Genomic DNA, 21,041 nt, shown 5'->3' on the forward strand with positions numbered 1-21,041 from the left:
CAGGGAAAAATTAAGAACAAGATCCTGGGGTGGAGAATTGAACTGTTCACCTACAACTGCAAGTTCTTGTCCCAGCTCAGGAAGCTCAACGAGTCTCCCGATACCCTATCCCGGGGTTCTTGTGCCAACATGCAAGCAGGTTATCTCCAAGCCCTATTACCCTGGGTCACCAGGCTCTATCACTTTGTGAGAGCCCGCAACCTCCCGTACTTGGTTGAGGAAATCAGGGAGCTGACCTGCAGCTGCCCAGTCTGCGCGGTGTGCAAGCCACACATCTACCAGCCGGAGAAAGCTCACCTGATCAAAGCCACCCACCCCTTCAAAAATCTAAGTATAGACTTCAAGGCAGCCCTCCCCTCCACGAAGCAGAACATGTATTTCCTAAATACTGTTGACAAATACTCATGATTCCCATTCACCATACCCTGCCAAGATATGACTACAGCCACTGTGATTAAGTTCCTGCGTAACCTCTTCATGCTTTTCGGATACCCGAGTTACATTCACAGTTAATGAAGGTCCTCACTTATGAGTGTGGAGTTGCCCCAATACCTGCCGGCCAAAGGCATACCCACAAGTAGGATCACCAGCTATCACCCCTGAGGGAATGGCCAAGTGGAAAGGGAGAATGGCACCATTTGGAGGGCAGTCCTCCTGGCCCTCAATTCAAAAGGTCTGCCCATCTCTCAGTGGCAAAAGGTCCTACCAGAGGCACTCCATGCTACCAGGTCCATCCTCTGTACAATGACTAATGCAGCCATGCATGAAAATTTATTCTCCTTCCCCAGGAGGTCGGGAACAATGCTACCAGTCTGGACGACAACTCTAGGACCTGCGCTACTCCAGAGGCACACGAGAACACACAAAGCAGACACCCTAGTTGAAAAGGTCCAAATCCTTCATGCAAATCTCCAGTATGCCTACGTGCAGTACCAGGATTGGTGGAGAGACACTGTCTCTGTCCGGACCTGGCTTATGCAGGGGTCATCACAACTGAAGCACTCGCTGAACTGACCATGAATGATCATCCAGCACCCCTCCCTTTCCCCGCCACTAGCAGAGACATGGCCGAGGATCCAACACCACCATCGGCACCAGCTGCACCACCCTAACCCCAACCCACACCCACCCCGAACCAGGCCAACTGATTCTGTTCAGCCATCTGATTCATAGCCCATCACACAGACTACCAGGCTCAGGAGCCTACAGCAACATCACAGCCAGTACTGCAATGATCAATTCAATGGACAAAACCACCAGACAGGCTGAACCTATAAATAGACTCTGAATGGACTTTGACACTTCAACCTGTCAGACTTTGTTTCAGAAGAAGGGGTGAATGCAGTGGAACACTGTATTGCAGTCTGTAGCGTAGATAAAAGCTCACACTCGACCGGAGGGAGAACAAACGCTTTTATTAGTTACCACATAGGTAGAGTTCACGAACAGGCTTCAGAGGGGTTCTGGGTTTAGGCAGGAAACCAGGTTTATATGCTGGCCACAGGGGGAGGATCCGGGAAGCAGGACCAGTCGTCAGTACATCACACTTCTAATGAATCCCAGTTCACTACATTCACCCCTTCCTTCAGAAATAAGGGTCTGTGGATGAAGAGAACAAGGATCAGAAGCCAGTAATAGACACAAAAGAGAAATATTTACAATACTATTTACAGATTCAGGCGGTCTGGGGGTCTGGAGATCCTGGTGGACCGCCTTAGCTCCTTGAGTCTCCTGGTCTACCTATGATGGAAGGGTAGTGGCCTGGGGCTCCGGCTCAACGATAGAGGGGAGTTCACTCTCCTCCTGAACCGGGTCTCCTGAGGCCCTGAGCGGGGGTGGGGAAAAAAGCTCGGTAGCTCGTGGGGCACCTTTCCATCAGGGGGTCGGTCTTGCTTCTCCTTGCATGGAGCAAGCAAAGGTCACTCTTTTAATTCCCTCCTTATTCTCTCTATTCCATTACCTTCCCTTATTAATTCTTGTCTATACTATCTATATTTTCCTCTAAATACAGATACATTCACGTATGCACATTATACCTATACACTCTTATACCTCTTTACCCACATACATATCAATCGTGATCATTTTTACTCTCATTACACGTCTTCATCCCTCAGTCTATTTTGTAATTGTTCTGCAAATTTTCGTGCTTCTTCTGGATCCGAGAATAGTCTGTTTTGTTGTCCTGGAATAAATATTTTCAATACCGCTGGATGCTTTAGTATAAATTTATACCCTTTCTTCCATAAAATCGCCTTTGCTGTATTGAACTCCTTTCTCTTCTTTAGGAGTTCAAAACTTATATCTGGATAAATGAAGATTTTTTGCCCTTTATACTCCAGTGGCTTGTTGACCTCTCTTACTTTTTCCATTGTCTTCTCCAGTACCTTTTCTCTTGTAGTATATCTTAGGAATTTTACTAAAATAGATCTTGGTTTTTGTTGTGGTTGTGGTTTAAAGGCCAATGCTCTATGTGCCCTTTCTATTTCCATTTCTTGCTGTAGTTCTGGACATCCTAGGATCCTAGGGATCCAATCTTTTATAAACTCTCTCATATTCTTGCCTTCTTCATCTTCCTTAAGGCCCACTATCTTTATGTTATTTCTTCTGTTATAATTTTCCATTATATCTATTTTCTGAGCTAACAGTTCTTGTGTTTCTATAGCTTTTTTATTAGATTCCTCTAATTTCTTTTTTAAGTCCTCTACCTCCATTTCTGCTGCTACTGCCCGCTCTTCCATCTTGTCCATTTTCTTTCCCATTTCTGTTAAGGTCATATCTATTTTATTCATTTTCTCTTCTGTGTTGTTTATTCTTCTTCTTAAATCATTAAATTCCTGTGTTTGCCATTCTTTAAATGACTCCATGTATTCTTTAATAAGAGAAAGTAAATCCTTTATCTTGCCTTTCCCTTCTTCTATTTCACTGTACTCTTCCTCTTCCTCCTCTTCTTCCTCTGGGTTGGCCATCTGTTGTTTCTTTGTTGCCCTTTTCTTCTCTTCTTTCTTGTTTCCATTGTCTTCTGTGTTCTCTTCTTGCTGCAGGTGTTCTGCAGCTGTCGTTGCCGGCTGTGGAGATCGACTCCCCAGCTGGTCACCCCTCCCGTCGGTGTGTTTTTTTTCATGCGCGGTTGCGCACTTTTACTCGGCTCAGCGAGCCATTTTTGTAGTCCAATTTCTACCGACCTGAGGGAGCGGGTTTCTCTCTCCACCGCGGGCCTCTTCGAACAGGTAAGGCCTTCTCCTTCTTCCTCCGTTGTCTTCTCTTCCTCTCTTCTTACCGTTGATTTCGATTTTTCTTTTTTTGTCGCCATCTTCTTTCCACCTTTATACTCACTTTTCTTTAACTTTTATTTCTGTGCCTTTGTGTTTTCCTTTGTTTTTTCCGACTTTTCTGGAGAGGGCTGGAGTTCACCGTCCGGCCACTACTCCATCACGTGACTCCTCTCCCGGTCTTGCTTCTCCTCACGTGCTTCTTGAGAAGGACTGGCCAGGACTAGTGAGCCAGGTTGGGAGTGTAGTCCCTGATGCCGATCTTCTGTCGAATGTAAACATGAGCTCTTGAAGAGTAGCATTGGTTACAGTGCAGAGTAGCGACTGAATTGAGTGGAGCACAATGGGGTGGGCATCCTGCCAGTGCGAATTTTGAAGGCCTTTTTGCTTCAGGGCAAATTTGACAGCCTTTCAGATTGTGACATTTTCTTTTTCAACCTGCCGTTCCCCCGGGGGTTTTAACAGGTAGTCCTGTTGGATGCGATGCCCCTAATTGGGCGTAAAATGAGAAAAATTCCAGGCATCTCCTCTAAGTCTTTGTGGTTCTGGGGAGGGGAACTCTAACAGGGAACGCATCTTATCAGTGTTGGGGCCAATTATGCCAATCTCCATCATGTAGCCAAGGATAGCTAGTTGTGTAGTCCTGAATACACACTTGTCAAAATTGTAGATGGAGAGTTCAATCCTCCACCTAACAATTTTATCATTCTTGATTTTTCCCCTTTTGGCATGGCTGAACATGAATGTGACAGAGCGCTGGTCCGTGAGGGCCATTCTCCACCATGGAGCCAAGGATAGCCAGTCGTGTAGTCCTGAATACACACTTTTCAGATTGTAAGTGAGATTCAGGGATTGTAAGTGAGATTCAGGGCTCTCATTGCATGGAGCAAGCTCTGGAGATAGGCAACATGGTTTTCCACGGTGTGGCCACAGATGGTGACATTGTTGAGGTGGGGAAGGTAGCCTTCAACCCATACTCATCCACCATTCTGTCTATCTGCCACTGGAAAATAGACATCCCATTGGCAATACTGAAAGGAATCTTCCGGAATTGATAGAATTGACGGTAAGCCTCAAACGTTGTGTACAGGGAGTCCTCAGAAAGGACTGGCAGCTGGTGATAAGCAGCTTTCAGGTCGATGGTCGAATCAACCCGATACTGCGCGATATTGTTCACCATGTCTGAAATATGAGGGAGGGGGTATGTGTCCAGGAGTGTGTATCTGTTAATTGTTTGGCTATAGTCAATCACTAACCTGGACTTGTTTTCCCCCTTTACTACCACCACTTGAGTTCTCCACGGGGTGGTGCTGGGTTCGATGATCCCCTCCTCCAGCAGGTGCTGGGTCTCCGTCTTTATAAACTCCCTCTCTGCTGTGCTGTACCTCCTGCAATGGGCTTACAGTCAACAGACAGGTTTGGGAACAGGGATGGGAAGGGGGGTGGTTGATGTTCAGTGTGGAGTGGCTGCAAGTAGGTCCTGGTTTTGAGGACCCTCCATTCAGAACCATTATCAGGGGAGGGAGACCAGAAAACTCCAAGGTCATGCTTTTAAGGTGACATAGGAAGTCCAGACCCAACAATACTGGACCACACAATTCATCTAAAATGTATATGCAAAATTTACAAAATTTCCCCCCTTCAAATGACAAATGAATTATACAAATGACATGCTGAATGGGACTGGGACAGTAGGAAGATTTGGTAATTAGACAGGTACATTTTTAAGTTATATTTTTGCACAGTCTTTGAGTCTATGAAACTTTCATGGACCCTGTGTCAATCAGGCACTTGTCAAATGTCCGTTTACCTTCACCATCACCGTCGAGTTGCTGAGCTGGTGAGGCCTATTCTAGTCGAGGACCAGCAATGCCAGGTTGCCGGAGATGCCGTGTTCTTCCCTCGATTGGCCCCCTCCATCCTGAGTCAACCTGTGCCAGTAAGATGGTGCCAACATCGTGGCACGGCAAGATGGCTACCCTCCTTCCTCCTCTAACGATGATGATGGTGATGAATTCAAAATCAGGCCACTGCAAGATGGCCGTCGAGCCTTTTTGCACTATTTCCATAGGCGGCAGATTGCGTAGCAGGCGAGCTCAGGAGAATCCGGGGCAGTCAGCTTGAGGCTGGAATTGGATCCAGAAGCAGTACAGGCCATGGACTTCACCAGACCTCCCTTCGCGCGGCATGTCCCTTCTTCCCACAGCTGGGGCACGCCAAGTCTTTGGCTGGGCAGTGGGCATGGGGGTGTTGACCCTTGCTGCAAATAAAGCACTCCCAGGCTTGGGAAATGGCAGGTGTTAGAACGGGGTCCGCCGTAGCAGGAGTAGCTGGTCCTTGGAGGTGCTCACCTGAAAGCGTGAGTTTGCTGGCCTCGAGGTTGTCAATCTCAAGACTGGCTTGTTCCAGTGATTTGGCCAGCTTGAGTTGGGTAGTGAGGTCCTTCCTTCCCGACTTGACCAGTCGCTGCCTCACATACCTCAAGCGACGAGAGGTCAGGTACCTCAAGCTACTTGCGACTTGAGTGCCCCAGATCTGTTCATCTTCCCGGATGTGGCCCAAAGCAGCCTCATACCAGCACTTCTTAGCCAGCATCCACAGATCCAGCAGGTAGTCATCAATCGACTCTTTGGGCCATTGGCAGCATAGGGCGAGCCAGTGCCTCGCTAGGACTTCGTTCGGGGCCTTTACGTAGCGGACCTTCAGCACCTTGGCGGCTGCCTTGTATGTCAGGCAGTCTCAGACAACCGTGTACCCCTTTGTCCCCACCCTTGAGATGCGTGCCGACTTCCAGAAGACATCCCTGGTCGCGTTCAGGTAGGCCTGGAAGCAGGCTAGCCAATATGCAAACTCCTCAGCCGTGTCGGGGGACTGGGGGTCTATTAACAGCCTACTGGGCTTGAGTAACACCTCCATCCTTGTTTGTAAGCTAATAAAATTGTTGCATAGAATAGATAAAAGCTCACACTCGACTGCAGGGAGAACAAATGCTTTTATTATCTTACAACAGAGGTTGGGTTCACAAACAGGCTTCAGAGGGGTTCTGGGTTTAGGGGGAAAACGAGGGATATATACAGGCCCCATGGGGAGGAGCTGGGAGGCGGGACCAATTGTCAGAACAGCCCACTTCAAGTGAATCCCAGTTCACTACACAATCATTGCACTGCTTGAGCCGCCCCAGATAATATAAGTCCTCCCCCTCCAGGATTCCTAATAAAGGTGGTATCGCCCAATTCCCTCCCTCAGGACCACCTTGGAATCGGGCCAACAGCATGTAAGCTATGACTGCAAGTTTATAGTGATTAAAGCCAATTAATTTCGACTTCTGGTCTGTCGGGTCTAATTGATAGCACTACAGGGTGAAAGGGTCGAAGGCGAATATTTGGGAAACTCCTTCCTGTTATAGATAGAGAATTTGGGTTAAAAAGGGTTTAAGTTAAAATGTGATGATTAGTCATAAAAGGGGGCAAACCACTAGAGTTTAGCTGGAAAATGTTACAACAGACTTGCAACAGATTTAACTACAGAGAGACATGCAGGAGCCAAAGATTGATAAAGAGTGAAAAACAGAATTTGGTGTGAGCAGAGGTCATGAATGATCATGGTGTGCGTGACTAACAGTAATCAGGATGATTCTGCAAAAACTAACCAATTAAAGCAGTGTAGTGGAGATGCCGAAGGACAAGCAAATTGTATAAAAAACAATACACTGTATGTATCGGGGCTTGACTTGGCAAGAAGCCGGTTGAGTCCAACTCTGCAGACTTGAGAATAAAGTTTGTCGTGTCACTGATCTTAAAGAGACTCATTTGTGAGAATTTGTGTTTCTGACACTTCCCACAGCGAGTAGTGGGAGTGTGGAGCCAGCAGAAGAGGTGACTACGGGCTCATTTTTTAACGTTTGAGAAAAAAAAGTACAGGTACATGGGATAGGAGGGATGCGGGAGGCGATGCATGCAGTCAGTGGGACCAGGCAGAATTAAGAGTTTGCCACAGACTAGAAAGGGCCTGAGGTCCTGGTTCTGTGCTGTGACGTTCTATTTGAACGCAAGCCAGTGAGGAAAGAGGAGAGTGATGTTTTGTCAAAGGTTTGAGTGAATTGCAGACTCGAGAGGAGCTTCATCCTTCTCCTGATTCCTGTATAAGAGTTATGGGGAAGCACGAGGCACGACTGGAATGGCCTCTTTCAGGGCAGTGCAGTCACAATTCTATTACTGAGGCAGACTGTCGATGAATAACTCGCATTCATTTCCTTCTCTTCAAGACCTGAAACCCCCCCCCGTCTCACCTGGGGTATCTTGTCTGACAATAAACATCCCCTCTCAACAAACTTTAAAATGTGGTTGTTTGCTTGCATTTTCAGTTCTCCCCAAATCTGGTTTATCTTTCCACAGATCCTACCTGCCCTGTTTCCAACACTTTCTGCTCTGATTTAAAATGTTCAGCCACTGTCACCGTTGGCATTTCAGCTTCGTTCGTTTCGGAGCTCGCTGCGTGACGTCACCGCGACAGTGGCCTGGTGACGTCACAGCGGCCGGGTGAAAGGTGAAGCTTCGCCCCGTGCCGTTACGACTCCCGCGGTCGGAAAATGGCTCCGCGCGATCGGCAGAACCGCCTGACCTGCCACGCTTTGCTCGCTCTCGCCGCGACCTTCCTGATGCGCCACGGCCACGCGGCCCGCTTGTACAGCTCCCAGGACCCGGTGACCATCCTGGAGGCCCAGGGAGCGAGGGCGATGCTGGTGAACTCGTCCACCGCCTGGGTTGCGGAGTTCTACTCCTCCTGGTGCGGCCACTGTGTCAATTTTGCCCCCACCTGGAAAGCGCTGGCCAGCGATGTCAAAGGTGAGTCTGGGGAATGGACATTGACGTTGTTGTGCCAGCAGTGGTGCTGAGCGTGTAGGCTTTGTCCTCTGCTGAGGAAATCCGTTGGATGACTATACATTCTGGAGCCGTTGGAATGTGCCCAGTTGGACCCAAGTCGTCATCTTCAGCTCGTCCCCATTCTCTCCTCTCATTCGCCATCAGGAGCAGCTGCTACCACCAGAGATCGCAGCAACAAACTCAATCAGGGACTTATTTAACGGCTCTTACTTCAGCACTTTATTCATTTTTTTCTCTCTCCTTTCTGTATTATACACTTGTTTACATTGTTTATTTGTTTACATGTTCACAGAGTGAACAGTTTTTTTTTTGCACTAATTCTTTCGGGCCTATAGGAGAAAGAATCCCTGCAGGGTTTGTATGTGATGGTCATGTATGTATTCTGACATTAAATCTGAAATCTCAAGTCTTTTGGATCCGTGGCCGTTTTTACATTCCGATCCTGGACAACAAACTCAGCCAGATTCATTTTGGGATTTTTAATTATTTATTATTGAATATTTGTTTCCTCTTTTGCACGAACAGTTTGTTTGGTTTCCTTTGTTTACATTTCTCTTGTAGCGATATCCTTTACTGCATGCAGTTTTTGTTTTGCATTAGCGATTTAAAAATTCCGTGTGGCCTGCAGGAAAAAGAATGTGATGTCATGTATGTGTTCTGACATTAAATCTGAACTTTGAGATGAATTATTGAATGAGAATTGCCTATAATCTGAATAGCTGGTCTTTTTTTGAAAATGATTATTTGTTTTCCTACTTTTGTAGTTCAATATATTTAATGATCAGCATTTAACATGAATTTTTGCGTTCAACGAATGTGTGTGGTTTGTAGTTTTGACTGGCCTTGCTGAGGAAATTGGCGAAGAAGGTTTATATATTGGAAGTTTTTTTTTAAAGCGTGCCCAATGCATAGGTAGTTAAGAAAGGAAGGTAGAATAACATTCTTTCATTTGATTTTTTTTAAAGCAAAGCTCGTTTATCTTTTCCAAATTGAGGGTTAACTTTCATTATTTAAGGTGATTTTTTGAACCATAACGGGTGCTTTTGCTGCAAATGTGTAGAATGAGGACCCAATATATATCTGCCAGAAACTGACCTTTATGAATAATATGCATACTAAAAGCAGCATTTAAATGCATTTATTATTTTCTTTGTACTGTGGGGCATCTCTTCATCTCAGCTTTCTTTATTCATAAATGAGTTTGAGTTGAAACTATTGTTTTTTTTTTGTAATTCTTTATTTATCGCACTATGAACCATATCAACCAATATATTAACAGATGCATCTCTTTAAATATTCCCAGTGGCATTTTCTCTTTTTTCCCCCCATTCCTCCCTTCCTCCTTCCCACCCCCCCTCCAAAAACAGTAAATATCGGACATATAAAATACAATAAAACAATATATTTATACAAAAGGAATACAAACAAAAAAGATGTATCATCTAAGTGTTTATCTTCTTATTTTAGGTGGTAGTGGCCCTAGGCCTCCTCTTTCTGTTATGTTCTATATATGGTTCCCAGGTTTTTTCAATCATTGAAACTTTGTCTTTTAATTTATATGTGATTTTTTTTTTCCAATGGGATACACTTAAACCTTGGTTATGTATTCCATTAATGTTTATAGTCATATGGTCCAACGTGGCCATCTTATATCTTTATTTTCACTTCTTTTCTGCCTCTTCACCACCTCCATCCCTTTTTTCCATGACTGTTTTATTAAGTTTTCCTTTTTAATCTCAATATATGACAATGCATTTAAGACATGAAATACCCCAACAATCCCCACAAGCAATAACCCTTTAACCCTAAATGAACCTCCCCTCTTTGGATTGCCTCCTGTCCCTTGACGGCAACCACAACTCCCCTTTCCATTTGGTTTGCAAACTTAATCGCAAGCGTCAACCGATTTCACAGTGACCATTATTCTCCCACCCCCAGCCCCCTCCAGAGAACACTATTTTCCTATACTTATAACAAAGCTCTCTTTTTTTTCCTTCTTCCCTTTCTCTTATCCATCTTTAAATCTTTATATATACATTATCTTTACTTTATATTTTTATATATTTTTGTATATTTTCTTGTCACTCCTCCTCCTCTCTTCTCCTGTCCTGCAAATGTTCAGCAAATTCTTGGGCTTTCTTTGGGTCCAAGAAGAGTCTATTTTGTTCCCCAGGAATAAATACTCTTGAGTACTGCTGGATGTCTTAATATAAACTTATACCCTTTCTTCCATAAGATTGTTTTCGCCGTGTTGAATTCATTCCTCTTCTTTAAAAGTTCGAAGCTTATGTCTGGGTAAAAAAAATATTTTTTGCCCCTTGTATTCCAATGGCTTATTGTCTTCTCTAACCTTCTTTCTTGCCTGCTCCAATATGTTTTCTCTTGTCGTATATCTTAGAAATTTTACCAATATGGATCTCGGTTTTTGATGTGGTGGTTTCGGTACTAGCGCTCTATGCGCCCTTTCAATTTCTATTTCTTCATGTAAATCTGTCGTTCCCAGCACTTTTGGGATCCATCCTTTTATAAATTCCTTCATATCTGACCCTTCTTTGCCTTCTTTTAGGCCAATTATTTTTATGTTGTTTCGCCTACTGTAGTTTTCCAATACGTCAATTTTTTGTGATTCCAACTTCCCTCTTAAGTCATTTATCTCAATTTCTACAGCAGCTTCTCATTCCTCCACATTTTCTACTCTTTTCCCCATTTCAATCATGACCAACTCTAAGCTTTGCATTCTGTCTTCAGCTCTTTTCATTTTTCTTTTGATTGAACTAAATTCTAATGATAGCCATTCTTTTAATGACCTAATTTGTTCTTCAAAAAAGGCTTTATCTAAACTTTGTCCTTCTATTTTACCTTCTTCTTTCTCTTGAAATTCTTGGTCTTCTTCCTCCTCATCTTCTGTGTCTGTATCTATGTCTGTTTCGTCTTCTTCTCTTCTCTGTATCTATATATCCTTATCCTTCTCTGGTGAGCTGCTTCTGAATCCTTTCTGGGCCTCCAGCTGCTGTGTCTCCTGTTGTTGGGCCTCGTGCCGCAGGTCGACCCGCAGCTGGGCCCTGTGCCGCAGCTGCCTGCTCCTCAGCTGAGTCCCCCTCCCGTTGGCATTAACCTTTTCTTTTACTTGCGCACAGCGCATGCGCAACTCTTCGCATGCGCAGTTGCGCACCTCTTCTTGGCTCTGAGAGCCATTTTTGGAGGACACTCGCCAACACCGGTGATCAACCGCTCCTCTCCATGGTGGCTCTCTGCTCCGATGTGCTGGTAAGGCCGCCGCTTTTCTTCTCCAATGATTTTCGTTCTTCCCTTTTCTCTGTTATTCTTACTTTATCTCTTTTGGGTGCCATCTTCTGTCTCTTCTCTGTAACTTTATCTTTCTCTTCCTGTATTTTATGTTTATTGAGCTCTGTTTTTTTTCACACGTTTTTTTCCTTTTCTCTGGAGAGGGCTGGTTTCACCCGACCAGCCATTACTCCATCACGTGACTCCCCTGAGTTAAAACTATTGTTGAATATTATTTTTGTTTTATGCTTTTTAGACACTTCTGGCTTCAAGGGAAATAGGCATTTCTGTAGGTGATGTGGTTGCAAGTTCTAATGTTTAACTGATTTTTAAAAAAATTCTTCCATAATCCCATAAATACTGAAGTGGGAATCATCATTATTAAAGTAGCAGAAGATTTTAAATTGATGCAATTAAACATTATCAGCACTGATTCATGAAAGTAAAATCATGTTTGACAAATGTATCAGAATTCTTTTAAGGACCTACGTAACTGGTGAATAAAGGGAAACCTTCAGCTTTTGTTTTTATTGTTGTGTGATGCAAGTATCCTATTACTGTTCTCATAAGAGAACCCTCTTTTTTTCAGTAGCTTCTGTACACAGGGGAAGAAGCAACTGTTGAGGAGATGGTAGCACTGAAATTGATGTTTTGCATTCCAATGCAATTCTACAGAAATTGTTACTGCTTTCCTCTGTTTTGAATTGATGTTCACCTGCTACTTGGATACATAATTGGGATGGATGTCTGTTTTGAATCGCTTGAAAGCGGTGAATGTTGTCCTCTTAAATGCTCCATATTGCACAGTTAAATACCAGTAGGGAGTCGTATTGCTTTTTTTGGAATATTTTATTTTATTTTTTCAAAAATATACATATCAAAATTTTCCATTATCAAAAAAATATAATTTTTCTTACAAAACAACCCCTTTTCTTCCCCCCCCCCACCCCCCCGCTTCACAGTATAAATCGGTACACCGTCAGAGCTTACAATTGGGTTTTTTAAAAGAAAGTTTTCACTGGGGAGATCACATTTTTAACAATAGTAGCACCTTTTTTGCATTATATTTCGGCCCCTATATAATCCAAATATGGTTGCCATATTTTTATAAACATATTGTAGCTAGCTGCTAGAAGCTATGGCTCTGCGGAGCCTATTGGATAGAAGTTATAGTGCATGCAGGTTAGCTCAGAAAGAACACACTGTTCCCAGAAAGAATGACACCAACCCAGTTGAGTGTAGTTAACATTGAGCATTATTGGGCTCACAGCCCTGCTTTTATTTTCAAGCTGAGGGGCATGGTCAAAACCCTCTCAGCACTGATTGGTGCGTTGGTGATCCACTTTCCCTGATAGGCCAGTTAAGCTCTTTTCGTTGTGGCCAGTTGGAGGGCAGCACTGCAGGCCTCTTGCAATCTGCTGGATCATCGCGTTCGTCCTTCATTTTGTGAGGCCCCATGGGGAAGCAGCGAAGGGGTCGCCACATTATCATATTTGTTCTTTAGTTTATGTGATTTTTCTCCATAGGAATACAACTGTTTACCTCTGTCTTCCATCGTGCTAGAAGGGAGTGGGATTTCCAAGTTATAGCAATACATTTCTTAGCTACAGCTAAAGCTATTATTACAGATGAAATTTGGTTTGCTTATTTCAATAAAATTGCCCTAAAGATAAAGCTCCGGGTCGTCTGCGAAGGCCACCCCTGTTATCCTTTGATGGTATTTCAGTAATCTCCTGCCAGAAAGGTCACGCCTTTACACACAAAACCATGTAGCATGTACAAATGTTCCTATTTCTGTTCCACATCTAAAGCACATCTCTGATATTTCTGATTTTGATCTATGTCGTTTCGGTGGTGTAAGGTATAATTGGTGTAGAAAATTATATTGTACTAATCCATATCTTGCATTTATAACTGACGTCATGCTATCCAAATACCAATCAGACCAGCATCTTTCCATTCTTGCAACTCCTAAATCTGATCTCTTGATCACTGTAAACCTGGTTTTGCACTTGCCTTTAGGAGAGCAAAGTACATCTTAGTTATAAATTTAGATGTGTTCTCCAGCCAAATTGTTTGTTCCATTTCACTAATTTCAGATGGGGCCAAGTTTGGTCCCCATCTTTCTCTTAAGAACAATCTTAACTGGAGAAAGCAAAATAATATCCCATTAGCTACTCCATACTAATTTCTTAATTGTTTAAAAGACATAAGAGGTCCTATAACAATCATCAACATATCTTATTTCTTTGTCATACCATGAATTCAATATTTTGTTACCCAGATTCATAGGTAGTAGAGCTCTCCACTGGCCACTGAGACAGAGGTGCACCAAAGAAGAGGTACAAGGACTGCCTAAAGAAATCTCTTGGTGCCTGCCACATTGACCACTGCCAGTGGGCTGATATCGCCTCAAACCGTGCATCTTGGCACCTCACAGTTCGGCGGGCAGCAACCTCCTTTGAAGAAGACCACAGAGCCCATCTCACTAACAAAAGACAAAGGAGGAAAAACCCAACACCCAACCCCAACCCACCAATTTTCCCTTGCAACCACTGCAATCGTGTCTGCCTGTCCCGTATCGGACTTGTCAGCCACAAACGAGCCTGCAGCTGACGTGGACATTACCCCTCCATAAATCTTCGTCCACGAAGCCAAGCCAAAGAAAAAGAGTACATTTTTACATAATGGTGTCCTCAGTGTTATACCTGTTTTTTATCCTGATACTGTAGCTGGCTGCGATGATCCGCAAATGAACTGCCATGTCAGAATTCTAGGCTCGCGATATATAGAGCCCTGAAACGCTGGAAGCATTAGCCCTCCAGACTGACATCACAATGGTCCCGGGGGTAGGAAGGTTTCATGGAGTTTATGCTTATAAGCTCACACATGAGTTCCAGTAAAATCAGTTAAACTGACTTACGCCAACTATGTGTCTTTGTTCACTACAATACATTCATTTATTTCTTGCCATATTCTAATTAAATGTTTTAATATAGAATTATTTTCTTTGTTTTTATCGACTTAACATTTCACTTATAAATAAAGTCCTTCATTGTCTCCTCTTTTATTGAATTCAGTCCTATTTGAATTCACGAAGGGGGACTGTTTTCTTCAAAGTATGATGATAGAAATTTTGCTTGTGCTAATAAATAATTTTTCTTAAAATCTGGACCAATTTATAGTCCCATGTTAACTTTTCCAATGCAATTCTTCATTGTTATTCCATAGGAATTATACATTTATATAATAATTTAAAGAAATGTTTAGTTAGTACAATAGGCAACTGTAGTCTTGGCATTACCTTCATTTTTATACAATTTACTCTTCCCACTAATGAAATTGGCAGATCTGTCCATTTCTGTAGATTTTTTTTCTAGTTGAAAGGTATAATTAAGCTTTTATGCCATATATTTCAGCCTACAAGTCAAGTTGTGAACCCAAATAAATCTCTCAAAAAGTGGGGGTTGACTTGTACACCGGATATACTTTTGAAATCTTAAATTCAGCTCAAAATCCAATCCGCGCTAATCCGGCGGATAAGTCAACCTTGAAAAACTGATTTGGTGTTCAAGTCGACCCTTGAAAAACCAAACAAAATTTGACTACGACAGATTTTCATTGAGATTTTTATTGAAAACAACAAGACAATGAGAACCCTTCAAAATTACTATCGTTTGAAAACAACAACACATTTAGAACCCTTCAAAACCACTGTCACTATCATAATTTGAAGCAAAGATGGCAGCAAGCACATCCATACTCTCACTGTTTAAACAGTCATCATATGGGTCCCAGTCTGTATCCGATGAGGCGGTTTCAGCTTTGTCGACAATAAATCCTCTACTGTGCCATCAATTGCTCAAGATACCACATTTTTGAAATGATTTTATCACAGTTCCTACTTTAACTTTGTCCCATGCTTTAAGCACGAAGTTGCACAGCATATCAAGTGATGCAGGATACATTGCCCCACCTTTTGTAAACTACATTTCTGCACTTGACATCCATATATTCTATTCCTTGAGCACATGGTCTTTGAATGGTTTGTTCAAGCAGACATTGAGAGGTTGGAACATAGACATCAAACCACCCAGGATAACTGCCATGTAAGTATTATGTAGTGCTAATTTGCTTGTAATGTTCTCAGTTAAATGGCTATGAAACTTATCCCAGACCAGCAAACTCTGTTCTTTGCATTTTCTGCCTGTTCCAAACATTGTCTATCCATTGTTTTACACCATTTTCATCCATCCATCCTTTTTCATGAAAATGTACAAAAATACCTGCAGGGAATTTCATTTTCAGTTTAATTCTGCATTTGAAGATTACCATTAGTCTTAACTTCGTCCTGTTGGCCATGCATAACACCACAGTAAATCTGGTCCTTCATGGCCTGTACTTCTAGTTTGCACAGTTTTAATGCCTTTCCATTCCACTGTTGTATTGCCTATCATGTTGAAATTCATGGGGGTTTTGTCCATGTTTCTGATAATTGTCAATGTAAACTGGTGTTCCTGCTGGTTCCGTATATAAACTGGTGAAAATTTACAACTTGATGATCAAGATCTTTTGGTAATTTCTGTGCAATTTTTGATTTTTGGCATAATACCAAATTTTTCCTGTTCATGAAATGATTGCACTAGCCTACTGTTGCCACAAAATCATCTCTGAGGTCTGTGTGCAACTTGGCCCACTGCAGTGAAAATGTTATTATTTTATTTCAGGTGACTATGTAGCAATCTTGCCTCTGTTCATGTACCCAAATGATGATAGTGGTTTTGAAGGGTTCTAAATGTGTTGTTGTTTTCAATAAAAATCTCAATGAAAATCTGTCACAGTCGAGTTTTGTTTGGTTTTTCAAGGGTCGACTTGTACACCAAATCGGTTTTTCAAGGTTGACTTATCCGCTGGATTAGCGCGGATTGGATTTTGAGCTGAATTTAAGATCTCAAAAGTATATCCGGTGTACAAGTCATCATGATTTTCCAACTCTGGCCAATGAATGATTCCTTTTCTTAAAGAACATTGCCTTTTTGATACGTTTCTAAGTCTTTTCTAATCTTTTACCAACATCTCATCCACATCAAATTTTCTTGCAACAGTGAAGTTGTTGGTTTTCTTGGCCATTTTTATCACTTTCAACTTAAAGCTCGCTTCATATTTTCATTGTGTGCTGCGATGTCGATGAAGCCTCTATGATAACAATGACCTCCAGCCAATGGCCAGCAGATCAATCTCCGCGATCTATTGGTGGGGGGGGGGGGGGGGGTTGACGTATGCACTGGTCAACAGCCCTTGTCAGGCATCCCAAGCTTTGTGGGGTTGACTTGTATGTCGGTCAACGGGCCACCTCAGGCATCCAGAAAATTGGGGTTGACTTGTACACCGGATATTGTTAGGTCTGCTTTGTTCATGAATGAGTGAGACAAACACCAGACTGAGTCGAAATCAGGGTTCTTTGTTCTTTATTACCGGATTGTAACACTTGCGACTAACAAAGTTAGTCGGAGAATGCATTCTGCCGTTATCAGCAAAATGGTGATTTTTTTATACCCTTGGATATGTGCTTAGAACATCATCATATCATTACTTGTCCAATGACTAAAACTGTTGCTATCCTTTCCCTGCTAGCTTCCTGCCTCTCAATCCATCAATGTCTCTCTTATCTTGTAAGTACAAGGATGCATTCACATCTTGTTACAGCCCTGTACATTCCCATCTCATGATGTTTTACCTAACAGGAGTACAAGGACACCTCCCCTTCTTGTAACTGCCCTGTACAGGGTAACTCCCTACACATTCCCATCTCATGATGTTTTACCTTACAATATACAATAAAACCCTCAAAATTAGGCTGAAAAAGAGGGGTTGACTTGTATTCCAGAGGACTTGTACACCGAAATATATGGTAAATTATTATTTGTCATCATTTATATGTATTTAATTCCATCTTTTTCCCATTTAGATCTACCTTTTCAGTATCTTTCAAAAATCAAAATTCTGTAATGGCGATATCTTACTTTATCCATATTTATTATATCCTGATATTTTTCTAATATTGTTTGTAATCTTATCAAGGAACCAGCTTGTTCAGACATACATAATAGCACATCATCAGAAAATAAACTAATTTAATTGTTAAAGTCTGATCGGACTGCAAACTTGTCTGGGAATAAAGAACACAGCAGAGAACCACAGAATTAGTTTTAAAATACAGTTTTAATACTTCATTTGTAATACTGGTGGGAGAGAGGGTAGCACTAAGAAATATCAGTGATATTTCTAAAGTGCTGCTCCCCTTTCTCAAAGTTCATGCAGAAGTGGGTCAACTTGGATAGTAAATTAGATCAATGCCTATGTATGACTTAATGAATTCTAACTGATACTGTAGCTGGCTGCGATGATCCGCAAATGAACTGCCATGTCAGAATTCTAGGCTCGCGATATATAGAGCCCTGAAACGCTGGAAGCATTAGTATCAGTTAGAACATTTGTTCATGGACTTCGAATTTGTTTGTTTATTTAGTGATGTTCCCCAAAACTTTTAAATTACTTCATAGCTTCAATTACTCATTCAACACTTTCACAGCTAATGTCTCCTACAGATGTAGAAGATTGCTCTTTCTAGATATGACAGCCATTGTGACTGATTGATGTGACAGCCCATCTGGGGAGATGTAAATCTTGAGGGTTTTTTTCAGAAACTGAACAAGAAAGTTAACTTTTAGTTAAAAGTTCATCTATAGTTACAATCCCATAATCCTTAGCTCTTAAACTCCTGGAATTCTTTACAATCTTCTCTGCGCTCTCTACTTTATTTATACCTTTCCTGTACACAGTACTCTAAATTTGGCCTCACCAATGTCCTGTACTACTTTGCCATAACAACCCAAGGCAATGTGCCAAAAGCTCTCTTTACAACCCTATCTACCTGTGACGCCACTTTCAGGCAATTATGTATCTATATTCCCAGATCCCTCTGTTCTACCTCATTCGTCAGTACCCAACCATTTACTGTGTGAATCCTTTCTTAGTTTGTCCTTCCATAATGCAACACCTCAGATGTCTGCTTCGAAATCCATCTGCCATTTATCAGCCCATTTTTCCAGCTGGTCCAGATTCCTCTGCAAGCTTTGGAAACCTGCTTTGCTGTCCACAACACCTCCAATTTTAGTGTCATCTGCAAAGTTGCTGATCCAATTTACCATGTTATCATCCAGATCATTGATATAGAGAACAAACAACAGTCCCAGCACTGATCCTGGAGACACACCACTCTGCAGAGAAATGGGTAGGAGGTCAATCCACAAGGTCATAACAGTGGCAGAGAGGATAATTGTTTTCCATCCCTTTCCCCCCCCCCCACCCCACACCATCAATGTGATCTACCAGGACCATTGTCTGAAGAGGGCGTGCAAAATCATTGAGGAGACCCTTCTATCCCGCACACAGCATATTTCAGCTGCTCCCGTCAGAAAAGAGATATAGGAATATCAGTGCCAATACTGGCTGAGGAACAACTTCTTCCCACTAGCAGTAAGAATGCTGAACAACCAAAGGAACAGCTCATACTAACCATCCAAGACTCTTGTGTGCAAACAATATTTACTTAGTTATTTGTTTAGATGAAATACTTGTCCTGCATATGTATTATTTTTCTGTTTGTGTGTTATGTCTGGTTGTGTGTTTTGCACTGAGAACATGCAAAATGTGGAGAATGCTGTTTCGTCGTGTTGTACAATCAGATGACAATAAACTTGACACTAGTCATAACCCTTCAATCTAAGCAACAATCATCTATCACTACTCCCTGGCTTCCTCCGTCCAGCCATTGTCAAATCCAGTTTACTACTTCACCATGAATACTGAGCATCTGAACCTTCCTGACTAGCCTCCCATGTGGCACCTTGTCAAAGGCCTTACTGAAGTTCATGTAGACAGCATCCATACCCTTTCCTTCATCAACTTTCCTGGTAACCTCCTTGGAAAAAAAACTATCAATAGTGGGTAAACATAACCTACCACGTACAAAGTCACCTTGACTATCCCTAATCAGTTTCTGGTGATACAAATAATTGTATATCTGATCTCTTGGAACACATTCCATTAATTTGCCTACTACTGGTGTCAGTCTCACCGGCCTATAATTTCCAGAGTTACTTTAGAGCCTTTTTTAAACAGTGCAACAACATGAACTACCCTCCAATCCTCTGGCACCACACCCATGGTAAAGGACATTTTAAATATTTCCGCCAGAGCCCCTGTAACTTCTACATGAGCCTCCCTCAAGGTACGAGAAAATATCTTGTCAGTCCCTGGGAACTTGTTTGCCCTTATTTGCTTTAAGACAGCAAGCACCTTCTCTTTAATCTGCATAGCTTTTGTGACCTCACTGCTTGTTTTCCTTTTTTCCCTCTGGGCCAGTTAGTTTCCTGAGTGAATACCGATACGCAAAAAAAAAAACATTAAAGACCTCTCCCATCTCTTCTGACTCCACACATAGCTGACCACTCTGAGCTTCAAAGGGACTAATTTTGTTCCTTACTATAATTTTGCTCTTAATATAGCTGTGGAGACCCCTAAGTATTTTCCTTGAAAACAACTTTGTGTCTTTTAGTCTTCCTGATTTATTTCTGGAGGTTTTTATTGCATTTTTATACTCCTCAAGAACCTCATTTGCTCCATATTGCCTATACCTGCTGTGCACCTCTCTTCTGAGCCAGATCCCCAGTGTCCCTCAAAATCCAAGGGTCCCTATGCCTGCTAACTTTGTCTTTAATCCTGACAGAAACTTTCAAACTCAGTACTCTCAAAATTTCACCTTTGACTGTCCGGAACTTATCTCAGACATCCTTGCAGGAAAACAACTTATCCCAAAATCCACACATTCTAGATCCTTTATAATTTCCTCAAAATTGGCCTTTCTCTAATATAGAATCTTAACCCAAGGCCCAGACCTATCCTTCTCTATAATTAACTGAAACTAATGGCATTATGATCACTGGAACCAATATGATCACTAGACCCAAAATGTTCCCCCACACATACTTCAGTCACCTGTGCTGTATCGTTCCCTAATAGGAGATCCAGTATTGCACTCTTTCTAGTTAGTACCTCTATATATTGATTTAGAAAACTTTGTTAAACACATTTGACAAACTCCAGGCCATCCAGTCCTTTTACAGTATGGGAGTCCCAGTCAATATGTGAAAAGTTAAAATCTCCTACAATCACAACCTTGTGTTTCCTGTAGTTGTCCGCTATCTCTCCACAGATTTTCCCCTTAATTCTTGTTGACTATTGGGTGGTCTATAATACAACCTCATGAATGTGGTCATATCTTTCCTATTCCTCAGATCCACCCATATAGCCTCAGTAGGCGAGCCCTCTGGTCTGTCCTGCCTGAGCACAGCTGTGATATTTTCCCTGACAAGCAATGCCACTCATCCCACTTTCATCCCCCCCCCTCCCCCGTTATATCATGTCTAAAGCAATGGAAGCCCAGAACTTTAAGCTGCCAGTCCTGCCCCCCTGCAACCATAATAGCCACACTGTCATAATAGCCACACTGTCATAATTCCACGTGCCAATCCATGCT

General features: G+C 42.4%; 1 protein-coding gene and 1 long non-coding RNA gene across 4 annotated transcripts in view; one reads left to right on the plus strand and one right to left on the minus strand.

The window, feature by feature from the left end:
• Nucleotides 1-1,399: 1,399 nt before the first annotated feature.
• On the minus strand, nt 1,400-8,319 carry LOC138736228 (uncharacterized). 2 transcript variants are annotated; one of them, XR_011340174.1, is made up of 2 exons: nt 7,893-8,319; nt 1,400-1,599 (listed from the first exon to the last, which is right to left on the minus strand). It is a non-coding gene; the product is annotated as an uncharacterized lncRNA (long non-coding RNA). The 2 variants fall into 2 exon arrangements; XR_011340172.1 differs by having other exon boundaries at nt 7,674-8,319.
• The window catches only part of qsox2 (quiescin Q6 sulfhydryl oxidase 2), an 82,925-nt gene continuing 69,660 nt past the window's right edge, over nt 7,777-21,041 (plus strand). For both annotated transcript variants that reach the window (XM_069885360.1, XM_069885370.1), the window contains exon 1: nt 7,777-8,116. In XM_069885360.1, the coding sequence (XP_069741461.1) occupies nt 7,861-8,116 (256 nt within the window). In that variant the 5' untranslated portion in view covers nt 7,777-7,860. The remainder of the gene's footprint in view (nt 8,117-21,041) is intronic.

Source organism: Narcine bancroftii, chromosome 1, assembly GCF_036971445.1.
Source record: "Narcine bancroftii isolate sNarBan1 chromosome 1, sNarBan1.hap1, whole genome shotgun sequence".
Classification (NCBI taxonomy): Eukaryota; Metazoa; Chordata; class Chondrichthyes; order Torpediniformes; family Narcinidae; genus Narcine; species Narcine bancroftii.